At 38.9% G+C, this 19,401-nt stretch overlaps 1 protein-coding gene across 18 annotated transcripts in view; it reads left to right on the forward strand.

Annotated features, from left to right (window-relative positions):
* TTLL5 (tubulin tyrosine ligase like 5) overlaps window positions 1-19,401 on the forward strand; it is a 309,168-nt gene that overhangs the window by 195,867 nt on the left and 93,900 nt on the right. For 16 of the 18 annotated variants that reach the window (XM_033408371.2, XM_049706827.1, XM_033408745.2 and 13 more), the window contains one exon: window positions 13,629-13,824. The exons of 1 other annotated variant lie outside the window; for it this stretch is intronic. In XM_033408371.2, the coding sequence (XP_033264262.2) occupies window positions 13,629-13,824 (196 nt within the window). Of the gene's footprint in view, window positions 1-13,628; window positions 13,825-19,401 lie in introns of those variants that run through there. One more of the 18 variants, XM_033408941.2, reaches the window with a different exon arrangement.

Here is a 19,401-nt window from a genome sequence, read left to right on the forward strand (position 1 = left end):
ACGCGACCTCAGGTGAGGACTGCCGTGCAGCGGCTGTCTCTGGCTGGGGAGACCTGGCTCCCTGGCTCACACACACTGAGTGACTCCTGAGTCCTTTTTTCAGATCCACTAGATTGGCTCCTCCGTTTATCACCCAGGTTACCCCACGTGAACATAGTACTTGGTAAGGGGAATATAAATACTTCTTTGCTTCTCTTCTTTCTGAGAAGTGATAGAGTTGCTCACACCTGTTCCTTAGCATCCTTATTGTTTGTTTTCACAAGGGTTTGGATTCACTTTCCACAGGAACAATGTTAATAATAGCAGCTCACATTTATTGAGCATTTATTATGTGTGCCAGACATTGTGCTATGCTTTAGATAGATTATTGCATTTAATTCTTGAACCAACCCTGTGAGATGTGGGATTGAGTTTTATTCCCATTTCACAGCTGAGGAAACCAAGGCACAGAGAGGTTAAGTATGTTACTTTAGGTGGTAGAGCTAGGATTTGAACCTAGAAGTCTTGTTCAAGAGCCCAGCTCTTCATCATTAAGCTGTGCTGCTCCTGTTCTGAGAGTTGTCCAGTTCAGAACCTGCAGTGCAGATCCAGGGGCACAGGGTCTCTGCTCTCCCTCCAGAATTCTCTCACTTACCCAGCTCTTGCACTGGTTTTGATTCCTTTCCAGCATCTAAAACCTTTTATTTCTTCTTGCCTTCTTTCTTGGATTATTTCTTTAATCCTTTCCCAAGAGCCTGTCATCCGCTCAAATAAACAAAATATTTAAAGGTTTTTAAGCTTTTCATCCTGTTCTCAAGCAGGAAGATCAGACCGCATTTATAATTTCATATAGTTCTGTGCTTTTGACCTAGCATACAGGTTGTCAAAAGTTCACATAGTTTTTCCAGATAATTTCTGAACTTTTCTGTACCTCTGATACTACCTCTGTTGTACTTCAACTCTTCCTGCAAAGGAACCATCTCAGTATAACTCCATAGATTCAAAACAGAAAAGATAAAAGTATAGTCTTATCTCAAGGAACAAACTCAAAGGTAAAAAAAATAAATTTTTGCCTTTAACACTTGCATTTTTTTTTGCAGCACTTGCATTTTTAGAGATTGTTTTAAAATAATTTTCCAGCACAAAATTTCTCTAAGCAAGGCACCTGTCACCATGAGCATAAAACCTCTTGGTCTGTCTAATTCATTCCACTTAAATAATTTTAGGCACACATTTCATTTGGCCAGCTATCACTGTTCCCAGTCAGCAGTTACTAACAGCAAGCCTTAAGACTTACTAGTAGACATTTTCAGTATTATTTATTAAATTTATTAAATTGATATCTATTGGCACATGCAATTTGACTTTTATTCTTTCACTAATGAAAGTAGTTCTCATTCAATGGAAGCCTTTCATAAGCATACTTTATTTTCTTGGAGACTACAGTATGCAATTTTAATGCTAAACTTAATTATCACTGACCTTTTGACTCTCTTCTAACTACATATAACTTTTATTTATTTATTTTTTAAATAAATTTATTTATTTTTTGCTGTGTTGGGTCTTCGTTGCTGCGTGCAGGCTTTCTGTCGTTGCGGTGGGTGGGGACTTCACTTTGTTGTGGTACGTGGGATTCTCACTGCGGTGGCCTCTCTTGTTGCGGAGCACGGGCTCTAGGCGCGCAGGCTTCAGTAATTATGGCATGCGGGCTCAGTAATTGTGGCTTGCGGGCTCTAGAGTGCAGGCTCAGTTGTTGTGGCGCATGGGCTTAGTTGCTCTGCAGCATGTGGGATCTTCCTGGACCAGGGATTGAACGCGTGTCCCCTGCATTGGCATGTGGATTCTTAACCACTGTGCCTCCAGGGAAACCCATAACTACATATAACTTTTAATTTCATAATAAATCTTCAGGCTCATGTTCCCAGAGCCAACAATTCTTTCTGCCTTTCAACCAGAGTGCTCATTTACCATCATTACTGTCACTCTGCTTACATATCTCTCACTTCTTCAGACCTTCTGGCCAGCTTATTTGATCCTTCAGGGGCTAAGGTACTTTTCCTCACTGTTAGTATCATGTCTGCTAGCTCCCCTTGAGTCTCTGTCCAATGCTGTTCCTCCGAGGCTTTGAATCTCTCTTGAAAGTGTCACCTATTCCAGAGTCCTGCCGTTCCTGACTTTCCTCCACCTCCTAATCTTCCCTGGGGATTCACCTAAACGAGTACACTTCCTCCAGATTATGAGCAATTTGAGAGCGGGAGCTTGTGTTTTTCTTCTTGGTAGTCCCTGCGCATCTAGGAACAGTGTCCAATAAATGCAGGTTGAATTTCGCTGAAATGAAATAACTACATAAGCATGTATTTTTACATACGATTCCAGTATTGCAAAATTCATGAAGAGAACAAATAATTTTATAACTAAAATCAAGTAAGTTGAGAAAAGAGATACAACATACACACGAACAGGAAACACTGATAATTAGGTTTTTAATGAAAGATAAGGGAAAATGTATAACTTTTTATTTGCATATTTGTCTTTTTTTTAAAAAGTACTACCTCCATTTCTTGAACCCCAGGACTGTCTGTAGTTTGTCTAATGTTTATTGTCACTTTAAAAATGTAGACTTCCAATTCAGTACTCATAAGTGCAAACTCTAAGCACACTCTCTCTTTGTATGCTTATCTTATAAGAAATAGAGAACTGAGGTTCATGAACTCACCGTTCTCTCTTATCCTTCAGGTCTCCCCCCACCACCACCCAAATTCATGATCCCATGATCATATAATTAATATATACTAAAAAAATTATATGAAGCTTACCTTCCACATTATTTTTTTCATGAAGTATAATTGACATATAACATTAGTTTCAGGTGTACAACATAAAGATTCAATAATTGTATATATTGTGAAATGATCTTTTTAAATTGAGGTAAAATTTACGTAAGATAAAACACACATACCTTAAACGTTCAAATTGATGTTCTGACAGGTTTATATATCCACCGTACCACCACTCAACATATGATATAGAACATTCCCATCACACGCCAAAATTTCCTTGTGTGTCTTCCCAGTCAATTCTACCTCTTCCCCCATAATCATTCTTTTGACTTCTCTCATCATAGATTAATTTTCCTTATTCTTTTTTCTTTATTGTGGTAAAATACAATATGAAATTTACCATCTTAATCATTTTTTAAGTATACAGTTCAGTGGTATTAAATACATTCATAGTCGTGCAGGCATCACCACCATCGATCCCCATAGTTCACACCACATTGAGCAGTTAGAACTTACATAAAAATCCAACATAAAAATCCAAAGTCTGTCTTGACAACCTGGAGGATGGAGTTCAGGACAAGCACACTTGCTAGGGAGTAAGAGGACAACTTTGGAAATGAGGCAACCAGAAAAGGGGAACCTAACTTCCATGTATAAATTTCACCCAAATCTTGGGCTGACCTCTGGACAATGTATATGCAAGTTATACTCCAGACTATACAGCTGAAGCTAGAAGAACTGAACATACATCTGAGCCACAGCCCACCGAGGGGAAGAAAGAACTGCAGTTTGAGTTCAACCAGGTTAACTGCCTATATACACGCACATACGTACTCACTCTTTGGAGCAACATAATATAGTCCAGTATCTACAACATTTCACAATATCCAGGATACAATATGAAATTATTCAACATATGAAAAAAGTGGGAAAATAGGACCCATTTTTAGAATAAAAGATAATCAATGGAGACCAATCCTAAGGAGGCTCAGATGATAGAATTAACAGACAAGGATTTTAAAGTGGCCATTATAACTATGAACAAGGGTGTAAAGGGAAATAGGCTTTAATGAATAAAAGGTAGGAAATTTCAAGACGAATTTCCAGATGGAAATTTTGGAACTGAGGAAACGAATATCTGTAATCCAGAATAAACATATTAACAATATTGAATCTTCCAATCAGTCAAGATATGGTATACCTCTGTACTTATTTAGGTTTTGTTTAATATTTATCATTAATGTTCTATAAATTCAATGTAGAGACCTTACACATTTTCCAGTATAATTTATTCTTAAATATTTGGTGTATTTTTATGATATTGTAAATTGCATTGCTTTTTAAAATTTTACTTTCAATTAATTTATTACATTGAAATTTCAGTTGTGTATTACTGGCATATAAAAATATAATTTTATTCTGTTTATGGACTTTGATTCCTGCAACTTTGCTTTTTTTTTCTTATGACACTGGCTAGGTCTTATATTACTAATTTTGTATAGAAGTGGTGAGAGCATACATCTGTCCTTTATTCCTGATCTTAGAGGAAAAGAATTCAGTGTTTCACCAATAAGTATCATGTTAGGTATAGATTTTTCATAGATATCCTTTATTAGGTTCAGTAACTTTCTTTCTGTTCCTAGTTTACTGAGAGTTTCTGTCATGAATGGAGATGAATAAATTTTGTCCAGTGCATTTTGATATCTAATAATATTCTCATATGATTTTTCTTCTTTATTCTCTTAATGTGGTGAATTACATTATTGATTTTTTTTTAACCTTAAATCACCGTAAATACCACTTGGTCATGATATATATCCCATACATGAGACAGATAGATTGATTATATTTGCTAATATTTTATTAAAACTTTTTGTGTGTATGTTCACTAGGCGTATTGGTCTGTAATTTTCTTGTAATGGTTTTGTCAAGTTTTTTTTTATATCAGAGATGTGTTAATATCATAAAATGAGTTGAGAAGTTTTCCCTTCTCTGAAAGATTTTGTGAAAGATTGAAATTATTTCTTCTTTAAATGTTTGATAGAATTCATTGAAGCCATCTGGGCTTAAAGTTTTCTTTGTTAAGAAGGTTTTTGATTCCAAGTTAATTTTATATATTTAGATTTTCTCTCATCGTGTCATTTTCAAAAAGTTGTATTTTCAAGGATTTTTTCAATTCATCTAAGTTGTTAAATATTTGACATAGAGTTGTTCATGATATCTCCTTATACTTTTAATATCTATATTCTCTGTATGATGTTCCCCCTTCTTCATTTCTGATATTAATAATTCATGTATTTTTTTCCTTGTGATCAGCTTGCTTGGAATTTATCAACTTTTAAATTCTTTTCTTATAGCCAACTTTTGATTTTATTGATGTTTCCTGTTTGCCCAGTTTCTATTTCATTGTGTTAAAATGTAAACTGAAGTACATTAAATTTTCAAAGAGTTCATTTGAGCACACATTGATTTTAATTGGGCAGTGCCAAATTGAAAATGGGTAAGAGCACTCCACTGGCAGAGACTAAGGGAAAGGCTTTTTTTTTTTTTTTTTTTTAATAGAGCAGACTCTTAAGCAAAGTAAGCAAATTATTTGGCTATAGCTTAAGTGGTTGCCTTACTTGGGAAAGCCTAGTTGGCTGTTTGTAATTGGTTGTTCTTAAATTTCACTTTTCAGATGTAAGTGCAATGACTCCGGCGTGGGTTTTGGTTTGCTTACAGACTGCCAAGACATTAGAGCGACCTCAGTCTGATGGCTTCCTTGTTTAATTACTTTATTGGTTTCTGCTCTTATTATTTTATTTTTTATTCTTCTACTTTGTTTAACTTGCTTTTATTTTTCTAGTTTCTTAAAGTGGAATTAGAACATTGATTTTACATATTTCTTCTTTTCTAATATAGACATTTAATACTATACATTTCTAAGGGCTCTTTTCACTGCATCTCAAATTTTGTTTGGCTGTGATTTCATTACCATTCAGTTTGATACATTTTCTAATTTCTCTTGTGATTTCTTCTTTGATCCATAGGTTATTTAAAGTGTGTTGTTTAATTTCCAAATATTTGGGAATTCTTTAGATATCTTATTGTTTTAAAGATATAAAATTAATTGATTTTTAATTTAATACCATTCTGGTTAGAGTGTACTCTGTGTGATTTTGATCTTTCAGTTTTTATCGAGATTGGTTTTATGACCCAGCATTTAGACTGTCTTGGTATATGTTCCACATGCACTTGAAAAGAATATGTATTCTGAAGTTGTTGGGTATAGTTTTCCATAATTATCAAATAGATTGAGTTGGTTGACAGTATTGTATAAATGTTTAAGTCTAGGTTGGCAGTTCTTTTTGTTTTCCTTTCAGCACTTTAAAGATAGCTCACCAGTGTTTTCTGGCCATCATTTTTTAATGATAAGTCAGCTAATCATTTGCATTGCTGTTCCTTTGTATGTAATATTACCACTACCACCGAGCACCCCGCCACCCTGGCTGCTTTTAAGATTTTTTTTTCTTTATTTTTAGTTTCAGCAGTTTGACTGTGATCTGCCTGCGTGTGGATTTCTTTGTACGTATTCTGCTTGGGATTTGCAGAGCAGCTCAGGTCTTTAGGTTAATGTCTACAATCAACTTTGGAAATTCCCAGCCCTAATCTCTTTAAATATTTCTTCTGCCCCATTCTCTCTTCTCAATTGCTGGGATTCCAATTTTATACCTGTTAGATACTCTCCTCTACTGTGTCCAGTCTGCTGTTAATCATTTTGAATGCACTCCTCATTTCTGATTTTATATTTTTTCATTTCTAGGATCTTTGTTTGGTTGTTTTTTGAAAGATTTCATCTCTCTCTTGAAATCCTCCATCTGTTTATATGTGTTTCCCACCTTTTACATTAGACTCTTTTACATATTATTGTTATTTTGAAGTTCATGTCTGCTAAGTCCAACATCTGTAACACCTCTCAGTGTCCTTCTATTGACCATTTTCTTACATGGGTCATATTTTCTTGCTTCTGCATGTCTTTTATAATTACTAATCGTGTGCTGGACATTTTAGGTAAAACCACAGACTTAAGTAAATAATGTTCACACACACACACCCTCGCCCCCCCCCCCCCAAAAAAAAAGCCATGCTCATCCTTTTCTCAGGCTGCTAATGTGTGGGAAAGGGGCAAAGGGAGAAGGGGTTGAGCCAATCTGATAATTAAGCTGGGTCTGGACTTTGTTGTAGCTTTAATTAGATTAAATTCACCTCTGGCTGCAGATGTCTTGGGGCCAGGATGGGACCACCAGTAAGATTCTAAAGATCCTTTTGTGCAAAGAATTTTGAAAAACTTATATTCACCCCTATGAATTTGACACCTTCCTTCTGGTGAGATTGGAGTGATACTAACAAATATGGTTTTTTAATATTGTATAATGAAATATGTCAACATTTGGAAGGTCTGCATCACTCAGTGAACCAGTATTCCTAAAGACTAATGCTTGATGTTACAAAAATCTCATATGGATACAAGATCCATTCAAAATGCAGGATAGACCAGCAGAGTATGAAAAGCTCGTTGATTTGGTTTCAGATTCTACAATACTAACTTTTAGACTCTACTACATGTTGAGTTTTGGTGAAGGTCAAAGAACAATATCCACAGTTTCTCTGAAAGGGACTTTAATCAGTCCCTCCCCATCCCCCAGCCTTCAGTGTCCCCATGCAATTGATGAAAGAGTTGATGGGTGGCTACAGATTCGTTCTATGCTGGGGCTTCTAAAATATCATACCAGCCCACATGCAGGTGTTAAAAGCTCGTCAGCAGTTTAGCTGGTAGTGCCTTAACCCCCGTCTATGACACATTCCTCCTCCTCCCAGGGGCCATCCTGGCTAAAAGTGAAGAGCTTGTCACTTCCTGGGATTATATTCATTTAGGTTTACTGTATGTCCTCGGCATTTTGTTAGGTTTGAAATAAGTATGATTTAGCAGCTTATTCAGCTTATTATTATTTTTCTTTCTTTATTTTTTTTTTTTTTGCGGTACGCGGCCCTCTCACTGTTGTGGCCTCTCCCGTTGCGGAGCACAGGCTCCGGACACGCAGGCTCAGCAGCCATGGCTCACGGGCCCAGCCGCTCCGCGGCATGTGGGATCCTCCCGGACCGGGGCACGAACCCGCGTCCCCTGCATCGGCAGGCGGACTCTCAACCACCGCGCCACCAGGGAAGCCCAGCTTATTATTTTTTTAAGGTAAAAGTGACAGTCTCTTGAAACTTTCTACTTGCTCAGAAGCATAAGTCCAACAGAAACTTTTGAATGTTTTCTGTTTTTTGCCTTTGATTTAACTACAAGATGGTGAATGCTGGAGCTATAATAAAATAGAGAGGGTTCTATTTCCTTATTTCTGAAAGTGGAGGGTAGGACTCCCCTTTGGGATCATGAGTTTTAGGAGTTCCAGAGACCTGTCCAGTTCACTCTCACTCTCCCTTGAGCACCGTCTAGAACAAAAAAAAGGAAGCCACTATATTTATATGGATGGAAAGCACGCTGAAAGACTGGGGAGAATGTTAGGACAGAAACAGGCAGTGTAAACAGAAAGTCCTTTCTCTGAGGTGGCCAGTGAAGAGTAGAAGAAGGTAGACTGATGGCTGCTTGTAGATCACACCTTCAATCTCTGAGATGATCGGCTCTAATGGAGGATCAGGAAGGAGGACTGAGCAGAAAACTGACTGCTTACCAGGGTAGATTATATAGGTGCCCCCTTCACTTGTGGATTGAAGAGGAGGAAAATCCATCCCTTTCCAGATAACCTGTTGTAGTCCTCAGCATAGAGCATTGCAATACAATTATAATAACCATTTGTATACACTATACATCAGGGCTTTTCTTTTTAGTAACTTGGAGCACTTTTGACCTCACAACAAATACTGTAGTCATGACTAGATTGTGTTAACTTTGCAACACAGAATCCTCTGGTGGAAAATGGCCAAATTTATGTTTTCTATATACTAACTTAAAGAACTGTAGGGCAGCAGTGAAATGGAATTGTTTGGGAGGGGAATGAATAGTAATAATAGTAGTAATGGTGGTGGTGGTAGTATATTTTTGGAGCCCTTCCTATGTGCCTGTACTTTCACTTGTGTTAGCTCTTTAATCCCCACAATAACCCTATGAGATAGGTACTATTATCATATCCCCACTTTACAGAAGAGGAAAGTTTAAGAATAATAAAGATAGAGAAGTTGGATGTAATAAAGGCTGCAATAGCGTCTGTCTAGTCTCTCCTCATCCATTTGGTGTTTGTAGATGTGATCCCACCCCAGCTGCCCTGGGAAGGATTAGGAATGGGACACACAACACTCCATGAAGAATCACTCTGATTTTGTCCTTGGAAATACCCCCCAAAGCTAAGGGGGTTCCCCACCACATTTTATAATGACTCTCTGATCACATAGCTTCCTTATTCTGGCCAGCACTGCTTTGTACAGCTCGTGGGAGTTCTTCTGTCATTTGTAGGATTTTAGGCATTTACAGCACCTTTCCAGCACTTACTGTGTGTCCCAACTACTTTGTTTGAGATTGAAAATTTATAGGCAAAGAAAATGTAGCCTCTGCCATCCTTGAGTATCTATACATTCCATAACATGTAGTGGAATAAGTGCCATGGAGGTGGGTAGATATTCTTTCTTACCAAGAAATAGTAAGATTGTCCCCAGAAAGCACCTCCTTCATGGCCTTACAGTGTTTCTCATTAGAAGCACCATTGGCATTTTGAGAAGCACATATTTTCCTAGCACAGGGCTGGCTTTGCCTTATATTTTTTGACATTTGGCACACTTGACCTCTACCTATTAAATGTAAGTAATCCCCCACCCCCATTATTAGGACAGTTGAAAGCACACCCACACACTTGCCAACACCCTGAAGAGGGCAAAGACGTCCTCGTACGTGGTCGCTCAGGTTTTGCTCGGACTGGGTGGAGGAAGCTGGGGAAATGGACGCGGAATCATACTCTTTGTACAGCTGTCACATTCCTCCATCTCATCCCTACCGTACCATCTTGAGACATCACATCATTCTTGGGAAATCTTTTTTTTTTTTTTTTTGGCTGTGCCGCACAGCTTGCAGGATCTTAGTTCCCCCACCAGGAATCAAACCCGTGCCCCCTGCAGTGGAAGCACGGAGTCCTAACCACTGGACCACCAGGGAATTCCCCATTCTTGGGACATCTTGACACTGAAAGCATATCTTTATGAAGAGGGCAACAGCCTGCTCAGGAGTTTTTGCTTTGCTAAAGACCCGTGCATTTTACAGATTTCCTTCGAGTTCCTTACAACCAACATCCATTTGATGGAACAGATATTAAACCAGAGAGAAAGACACAGCCCTTTAGTGTGTTTTGGCTAGAAGTTGGAGGGGATAGGGCATGCTGCAGGAAGGGCAGTGATGGTGAGAAACATTTAGCCCTGCAGTGCCACGGTGTAATACAGAAAGTAAGACAACATTCTAATAAGAGGATGCGTGGTTTAGAAAAATTCGCCGTATTGTTGGCAATTAGCTGCATATGTAGTCAGGACAAGACACAGCATAGTTCACTTTGAATCTTTGAATTTGAATCAGTTGTTAAACATCCAGGGCATTCCCACAGCTAACTCTTTTGAGTCTGTCTGTCCTACTCTAGAAATAATAAAGAAGTGTAAGAAGTTATTTATAGAGAACGTATACAATATTATATGTTAGTGTTGAGCAAAGAATAACATAACAACTAAATTTTATAGAGAATACTTGAATCTCAAAAGTTTGGTGGGAGTAGAAAATGTATTACTAGTAAACTAGAATGAACTGAGGTTCAAGAAAATGGAACGGAATTTTGGATGGAAATGGAAACTCATAGCTGCCATAGAAAGGACTATGTCAATATGTAATCTCAGGCAAAACCCAAGTAACAGTGCACCTGGTGTCCTCCGTGTCAGTCATTACAACACTTGCATATTGTAAACCCCCAAAGCCTGTGCTTTAACTGTGAGATACCGTGGCCTGAGTAACACCCACTGGAATTCAAAGCAAGCAGGTTTCTCATGGCACTGACCACACTGCGTTAGACAGCTGAGCACTCCTGCACCCATCCAGTGTTGCACTGTAAAAATTCCTTCCTCTTTGCTAATAGCCTCCACTTGCTTAAGCAACTTCTTTCTGTGGCTTGGAGACTGCACTTATGTTACTGATGAGATTAAAAACAGCTTTCACTACAAAAGCTTATGTTGTTGCAGTCTGTTCAGTGTGTGTGCAGTTAGACGAATAAACCTCCTCTATCCAGAGTCCCTCGTTTGATCTTCTCTTGCCCACTGTCCTGCCCCTTACACATCCACAGACCCCTGCTGAGGCTCTGTCCCTGGTCACCTCCAAACAAGGGGGCCTAGTTACAGACTCTGATTTCTGATTACAGCAAGAAGGCATTAAAGTAAATGCCTGCTAGGAATATTGTTTATGAAAGCAGTATTTAGAAAATACAACCAACCTAGCTAGCCCGTGAGGAGAATTCTGATATAAGCTACATAGTTATATAAATCCTTAAATATCGAATCCCTAAGTCTGGATTGCCTCTTGTGGCTACAAACTTCTGTAACCAGCGAGCCAGGAATGGAAGCAGAATCACAATTGATGAATTTTCTAACCTTGGGCCCGGTTATCATAAATAATAGTTTCATTCTAGATTCAAATTCCTGCCTTAATTGGTATGGAAGTCTCAGGGTTATTCATCCAGGCAGTTCCTGCTGTATTATCTGTCTCTTCCGTGTGTTCATGTGTTCATTGGATCAGCTCACTCCTGCCTTGAGCCTGCTTTTCATTTACACCTGAATACCTTGCTCCATTGCCTCGCCTTCCACTCAGAGCTCACTTGGTTCCCTTTGCTATTTGCTGTATCTTCAGTAAGCTTTTCTCTTCCCTCACTAATGAGAACAGAGATCATGGTTTCCTCTGGCCCCTCCCTTCTTAACCCCAGAAGTCCTATTTGACTCCCACTCAGCACTTCACTTTGTGAATAATATTAACATTTTATTCACATAGTCGGGTATTTATTTACATGTGATCCTTGGTCTCCATATTTCCTCACATCTCTAGAAGCCCCTTGGGAAAAATCATGTCTAATAACACACACACTGAGACGATTCAAGAGGGATCACGGAAGATCAAATGTCATACTAAAAAAAAATTAATAAGCAAGCTCTGAGCTTTTTGGTACTGTCCTCCAGGAAGATTAGCTGAATGTGTGTAATTGTGCAACTGAACTGTGGGAGCCAAACTGTGGGAGGAGGTGAGCAAGGGATGTGACATATCAGAGGTGAGATTATGTGAGTAGAAAACCTTTCATCCGTGGACTTCAGAATATATTACACAGACTTTCCCTTAACTCTGTGTCTGGAAATCTCTTTGAGAGAGGTAGAGAAACCAAAGCAGAGACCCAAAATGACCAAGCTATGAGAGAGAGGTCCCCCCAGGCAAGAGAGGAGCGTGGGCTTCTGGCCTCAGAAGACATCCCACTTTGCTCCCTCCCACAGGGCTCTGTTGAGGTCACAAGGACCCAGGCTGTTAATAACCAGGCAGCCGTAGGTCAGGACTCAGGAAGGTTCTGTGTAAACTCACCCCATGTGTTGTTGCATCTCTGCCACCGAAATGACCATTAACACCAAAGGATGTTTACAAAGGGAAGAATAACACGATGATTTAAATCACTATGAATATGTCTCTTGAATTAGGCACTGTTTTATTTCTCTAAGCACCATTCACCAAGGTTTTGGGATAAGGTTGTTCACTATGACACTCTTTGTGTTTCTTCTGTGTACAATCTTCTGGTCACTGTAACTCTAAAAGGAAAAAAACAAAAATACTAGGTAGTTAAAGAAGGTTCAGAGATGAATAGCCAAAATGTTAAGGAGATGGAAGGATTTCCAAATAAGACTGTTCTAAAAATAAATGGGGACCTTTTCAAAAAAACTGTGGTAAAATAATACATAATATAAAATATACCATTTTTAAGTGTACAATTCAGTGGCATTTCATATGTTTACAGTGTTGTGCAACCGTCTCCAAAACGTCTGTCATCATCCCAAGGTCAAACTCAACACCCGTTAAACAATAACTCCCCATTCCCCTGTCTCCACAGCCCCGGACAACCACCATTCTACTTTCCGTCTCCATGAATTTGACTATTCTAGCACAGATCATACAATATTTGCCCTTGTCTGGCTGACTTATTTCACTTAGCATAACGTCTTCAATGTGTGTAGGCTAAATGTCAACCTGGCTGGGGACCCTGATGAGATGAATTCAGAATAAGGAAAAATGTATCTTCTCACACCAGTTATGTTATCCCATGATACGGGGACATAAGCTCAAATACAAACACTTATTTTAAAAATTTAGGTATTTGACTAATAGGTGGCTAAGAAAAACCAAGACTCTCGCACAATTCACCCCTATAATTTTGAAGTTGATGTTTAGATAAGATGATTGTTCCTCTGTTCTTACCTTGAAATAACCTACCATCCTTCATTTGAAGCTCTCTGGGCTCCTCGTCGAGGTCCTTTTGACAATCACAGGGGAGTGAAATTGCTATTTTAATTATTTCACATTCAACAGATATTTTTGTGTGCTGAGCACGTGCGAAGCCTTATGGCAAAGCGCTAGGAATAGAATGGAGAGCAGAGCAGCCCGCCTTTGTCTTCATGGAGCTGCGATTTCATAGGCAAGTCAGATAATTTATCCCACAAACAGATTTGTAACTCCAAACTGCTTTCAGTTCTATAAAGGAAAAATAACTGAAATATTTCTCTCCTTACCTTCATTGTTCACACAACCATTCTAAGAAATCTGCTTTCTTTTCTCTTCAGGAGCCTCCAAACAGGTGGCTTTGCCTGGGAGGGAGAGGTAAAGAACAACGCGTATAGCAAGGCTACAGGGGTGGTCCCGCAGCACAGGTGCCACTCCACAGTAGGGAGCTACCAACTCCATTTTGCCCTGCAACAACTTGAACAGCAAAAACTTCAGTCCCGGCAGCTTCTGGACCAGAGTCGAACCCGGCACCAGGTAATTCAAGATAAGGCTTTTCCATGTGCTAATATCTTCCTTCTGTTGATTTAAAAAAAAAAAAAAAATCTTTTTTTTTTTTTCATGAGAAATGTGGGGATAGTTTCTCAAAAGTTTACCAATGCCACCATGGCTTGAATGGTTCATGGGGAATCTACCCACGGGGAAGAAATGTTCTGAATCTACATTGGCTTTGTGGGAAAGTGATCTCGAACCAATTTTGACATTCTTTCTTTCATTTGAATGAATGTTCCTCCACAAAAATCTCTTTTGTAGTATTTACCCTTTCTGTTGCCTGATCTTAGTTCAGTAATTTCCCAAAGGGTCTAATTCCCAGATACCTAAAAGCTAGCATTTTAAAGATTTTTTTCTAAATGTACTACTTCCTTGCCTTCATTGACTTGGTCTATTTAAGCACACATTAATCCTTTATGGTCTATCAAGATTTTCAAGGAATAAATAACTTTCAGGTTCTTATAGGAAATGGTCTTAATCTAGGTCGTTGGTCTTCTGGTTTAACAGTTTGTACATAGAACAACGTATACAAAAATGTAACAATAGACACAAAAATTCTTGTTGTAGTGGAACTTACACTCTACTGAAATATTAATTCCTACTCACTGTCTATAAAATGACAAACTCCTGAGTATATGCGTAAGGGAATTATATAAGTATATTGCACTAGCGAATCAGTATGGCCCCAATTACAGAGAAAGGATGACTTCACAAAAAAGTCAGGCCGTGAAGACTTAACTTCTTCCTGATGACTCAGAATTATCATTAGAATCAGTTACCATGTTCTACATGTTCTGCTGGGCTGAATCCGTACTGATTCTGTGAGCTTCCCTGATATTTGGTTGTGTGAAGAAATAGCTTATATCAGCTTGATCTCTTGTCATTTGCTCTTGTAGTGTGCATTAGTGTGTGCAAAATTAATATTCACTCAAAGGCTAAGGTAATGTTCCCAAGTTTTTTTTTTCTTCTCTATAAAACAGTTATCATTATGCTCTCTCTCTTTGTTTTTTCAAATGCCGTCCAGGTCCAGAGAAATTTTTATTTTTTTCAGTGTCATTCACCACTTGATCATCTTATCTGTGATAGTATAATCTGTATATTATATTAATTCATTGGAATTGAGAAATCGTTAAGTGCAGGCATTTGTTTAAGGGTTTGTTTGTTTTTTTAAATATTTATTTATTTATTTATTTATTTGGCTGCGCCAGCCAGGTCTTAGTTGTGGCATGCTGGCTCTTCGTTGCAGCATGTGGGATCTTGTTCCAGGGACTGAACCCGGGCCACCTGTATTGGGAGCGCGGAGTCTTAATCACTGCACCACCAGAGAAGTCCCCAGGCATTTGTGAAGTAGCTTTTTAGGTCATTTTTACTGGAGAAAAATCCAGACTTCTTATCTGTAAAGCATGGAATATAGCATCATCACACTGCCCTCTGCCATGTAGAAATTTCCTTATTTAAATAGTCTTTGGGATAGCGGAGGCATTTAGGCCAGTTTGCAAACAAAAAAAAAAATTTTTTTTTTTTTTGGCCGTGCTGCACGGCTTGTGGGGATCTTAGTTCCCTGACCGGGGATCGGCAGTGAAAGCATGGAGTCTCAACCACTGGACCGCCAGGGAATCCCCAAGAGCTTTATTTGGGGTCTTAAGGATTCCAATGCAGGAGACAGATTTGGGTAATACCAAAAGATTATTCCAAGGAAGCGAAAAAAGTCAGGGGCTTACAAAGGCAAAAGCCACAAGGTTGTTCAAGAATTATGATTGATCCTGATGCACGAAAGGAAATATTTATCCTTAAAGGACAGGCAGTTATGAGTTATTTTAGGGTAAGGGTCCAATAAATAAATAGGCTATCACAAGTTGGTTTAGAGTGTAAGGGTCCACTAAGTATCTTGAGTTTCTGGAACATTGGGCAGATGTTCTGGATTCCTATGTTAAGACAAGAAGTGGTCGAAGTTCAAATTGCATCCCTGCTGAGATGTGCAAAAGTCACACTTCCTCAATGGCCTCCTGGCTCCATTTTAGAGAGCCCTCTTAGCAATAACAACTCCATTTAAATTTTTCTTCCGCAGTATACCTTAGTTTTTTTTCAATCTGTGTAAATTTCTTAAAACTTTTTAAACTTCTGAACCCCCTGCCATTCAGATTACTTAAGAATGCCAACTTAATCAGACGCTGGATAGTGGAAATATATATAGCCTTATTCCCCTTGTTTGAGTATAATCTGTGGCTCTAATGCATCTAGACGGTTGGTCCCTTTTAATGCTTCCATACCTTGAAATGGTGGATGATTAAAGAAAAAAAAAAGGAGGTGATTTGCAGAGCACTGAGGTTTTGAGGAAAGAGAGACAGTTTTGCTGATTTTCACTTTTAGAAACTGCTTCATTTGTAAGTCCTTCTCATTCTTTTGATTAGCTTCCAGCAAGTCACATTCCTTTGAAAATTCAGAGTACTGCTATTCTTGTGTGGATTTTTTTTTTTTTTTACTGAGGATTATACTGATTGAGTTTCACTGAACTATGAAGTATATGGAAAATATGTTTTTTAGAATCTGTCAGAATGCCTGTTTTAGGGAGGAGTCAGCACTCCCAAGAAGGGAGTTATCTCGTGTCTTCTGGAGAGGGAACAGAAAATCTTTTATCATAATTTTATATATGTTTATAACATCATTTTATTTTTTCCCCCATTCTTCTAATCCACAGTTGACTTAGGTCAAAATGAGTAAGCGTGAAGTTTGGGACTGTGGGGGAGAGAGAAGGAAACTAAATTCTATTAGCTTGAAGAGTTTGTAACTAATAAAATAGCAAATAAGATAGTAAGTGTTCTAACATGAAGAATAGTACCTTAGAGCGCTTTATTTCAGAGGACATTAAGAAACACTCCACAGAAGGAGCAAAGCCCTAATTAGATTTTTAAGCCTGTGTTTTTAGCTCACCTTGTGACTGTGCTAGACCTGACCCCTATAATTACAACCAAATGATTGCTTGAAACATGGTTTGCCTTCTCAGGATGTCCTATATGTCTGTCCTTGGGTTAACCCCTTTAGATAGAGGTGGTTTCTCTGAGGAACTTCTTATGCTTTGGATTCAATTTTCTAAAGTGTAGGTAGCCATTGATATAACTAACAATTTGGTTAATTGCCTGTTTGAGAGCAGTGAGTAGAATTGAAATCTGATTTACCTAGTATCCATTCACAAGAGAGATGTCTTTATGGACCAGGACATTAAAAGGGGCCTTGTATTGTATTGTATTGTATTATATTATATTATATCATATCATATCATATCATACATGGACAGACAGTGCCTTTCATAGTGATCTCCTAAAAATATTGTTGGAAAAATAATCATGCAGCCTTTCTTGCATTACATGCAGAGGAAGTTCTCCATCCTTTCTGCACTTAGCCAGCTTTTTTTTTTTTAATTAATTAATTAATTTATTTTTTAGATAGCTTTTTGTAGGTATTAATTTCAAGGAGGAAAACTCTGATTCAGGATATGAGTTTTGAAATGGGCATCTCTAACCATTCATGCAGTGTAAGCTTTGATCCTCATTTCTGTCTAGCATTTCACTCATAAATCTAGGAATTTTCATGTACCGAATCACCCCTACAAAAGACTGGTCCTGTAGCATGGACCTGGGAGAGGAAAGTCACCTGGAGCCATTGGCGGAGGCTTCCAGGGCCAGAGGTACAAGGAAATAGGTGTGATCCAGTCCATTTGATAGAGAGCATGATAAACAAAATAAGACAAGATTGAAACTATGAGCTTTTACACACTGATGGGTAAAACTAGCAATTTAAAAAAAAAACCATTCTAAATCAGAGAAAGGGTCAGCAAGCTTTTTCTGTGAATGGTCATATAGTAAATATTTTAGGCCTTGCAGGCTGTACGTAGGGTCTGTGGTAACTACTCAGTTTTACCATGGTAGAATGAAAACAACCATAGACAACATGTAAATGAATGAGTGTGGCTGTTTTCCAATAAAACTTTATTTACAAAAAAGATGGCAGGCTGGATTTGGCCTGCAAGCCGTAGTTTGCAGATCCTTGGCTTTGAGCAGCAGAACCCCTTGGAGGGTCTCTTAAAACACCGATTGCGGGCTTCCCTGGTGGCGCAGTGGTTGAGAGTCCGCTTGCCGATGCAGGGGACACGGGTTCGTGCCCCGGTCCGGGAAGATCCCACATGCCGCGGAGCAGCTGGGCCCCTGAGCCATGGCCGCTGAGCTGGAGCCTGTGCTCCGCAATGGGAGAGGCCACAACAGTGAGAGGCCCGCGTACCGCAAAAAAAAAACAAAAAAAAAAAAAAAAAAAACACCGATTGCTTCCCTGACTCCATTTCTGATTCAGTAGGTTTAGGATGGGCCTCAATTATTTCCAAGTTCCCAGATGATGCTAAGCCTTTTCTTCTGGGGCCCACACTTGGAGAACCATTAAGCTAGAGAGAAAGAGATTAGAAATGTCTCCCTTTTATTTGTCTTCTGTCTTTTGAAAGGGAGGCTGGATTTGTTAAAATTTAGTGTTGCCCTTATAAAATTTCAGGCAATCTTTTTTTTTTTATAGGAACTTTGTTTCCATCTTTTTCACTTCATCTACTACAGTTTCCTTATCAATAAATTTTCCAAACTTGAAAACTTCCTGTTCATTCTTCTTATCAGGGTACATTCTGCTCAGCAACCACTGCTCCCAGGATTCAAGTTTTATGATGGATGAGAGATAAGTAATGGGACAGATTCCTCCCTCTTTGTTTTAGTAAGAATAGCCAACTCTTAATAAGCACTTACTGTGGTCCAAGCACTATTCCAGGTGCCTTACATATATTAATTCATTTAAAATGAGTTCCAGGATAGTTGAGGAAATTGCAGGATCTTGGTATTCTAGGGATGGTACAGTGACTCTGTGTGTTGATACATCTGAATGTGTCTTCTCTCCGGTTTCCCTCATTGCTTCCCACTTCCTTCTCAGACTGGCTTCCTGCCCCTGAAGGAGAAGGAGAAAAAAATTTTCTGTCAGCTGAATGGGGGGACTTTCTTGGGCAGCAGTGACTGCTGGTGACATCAGCATGAGTAGCTCTCCCTGCTGGGGTCTGTGAGGAGGGCTACACCGGCTCTGAGGCCTGACTGACCTGATTCTAATTGCCAGCGCTGAGCTGATGTTATTCTTGGCCCAGGGCAGAGCGATTACTCAGTAGTTTCTGTTAAAGTGATCCTTTGTTAAACCTCTGCTCTCAACCCCCATCTCCTGCCCTCCCACTCTCTTCTCTACCTACTCCAGACTGAAAAAAGCCCCAAAAGCAGAAAAATTAAGGATATTTTGATGGCCAAGGAAGAACTGCTGAAATTTCTTTTAACAACAAAGGGGGAGAGAGGGGATTTTAAGTACATCTTAATTTTTCACTGGTTTCCAAAGCCCTTCAATTTTTAGTAGACTTAATTTTCAACATCGTAAGGTAACTCAAGGTAGGAAAAAACCGTGCATCCTCAGCTCCTCTAATCCTTCCACTCTGTGCTTTACTTCCCCCATCCCAAGATGGCCAATTTCACCAGACTAACCCAGATTCGGTGAGGG

This window comes from Orcinus orca, chromosome 2, assembly GCF_937001465.1.
Source record: "Orcinus orca chromosome 2, mOrcOrc1.1, whole genome shotgun sequence".
Taxonomy (NCBI): domain Eukaryota; kingdom Metazoa; phylum Chordata; class Mammalia; order Artiodactyla; family Delphinidae; genus Orcinus; species Orcinus orca.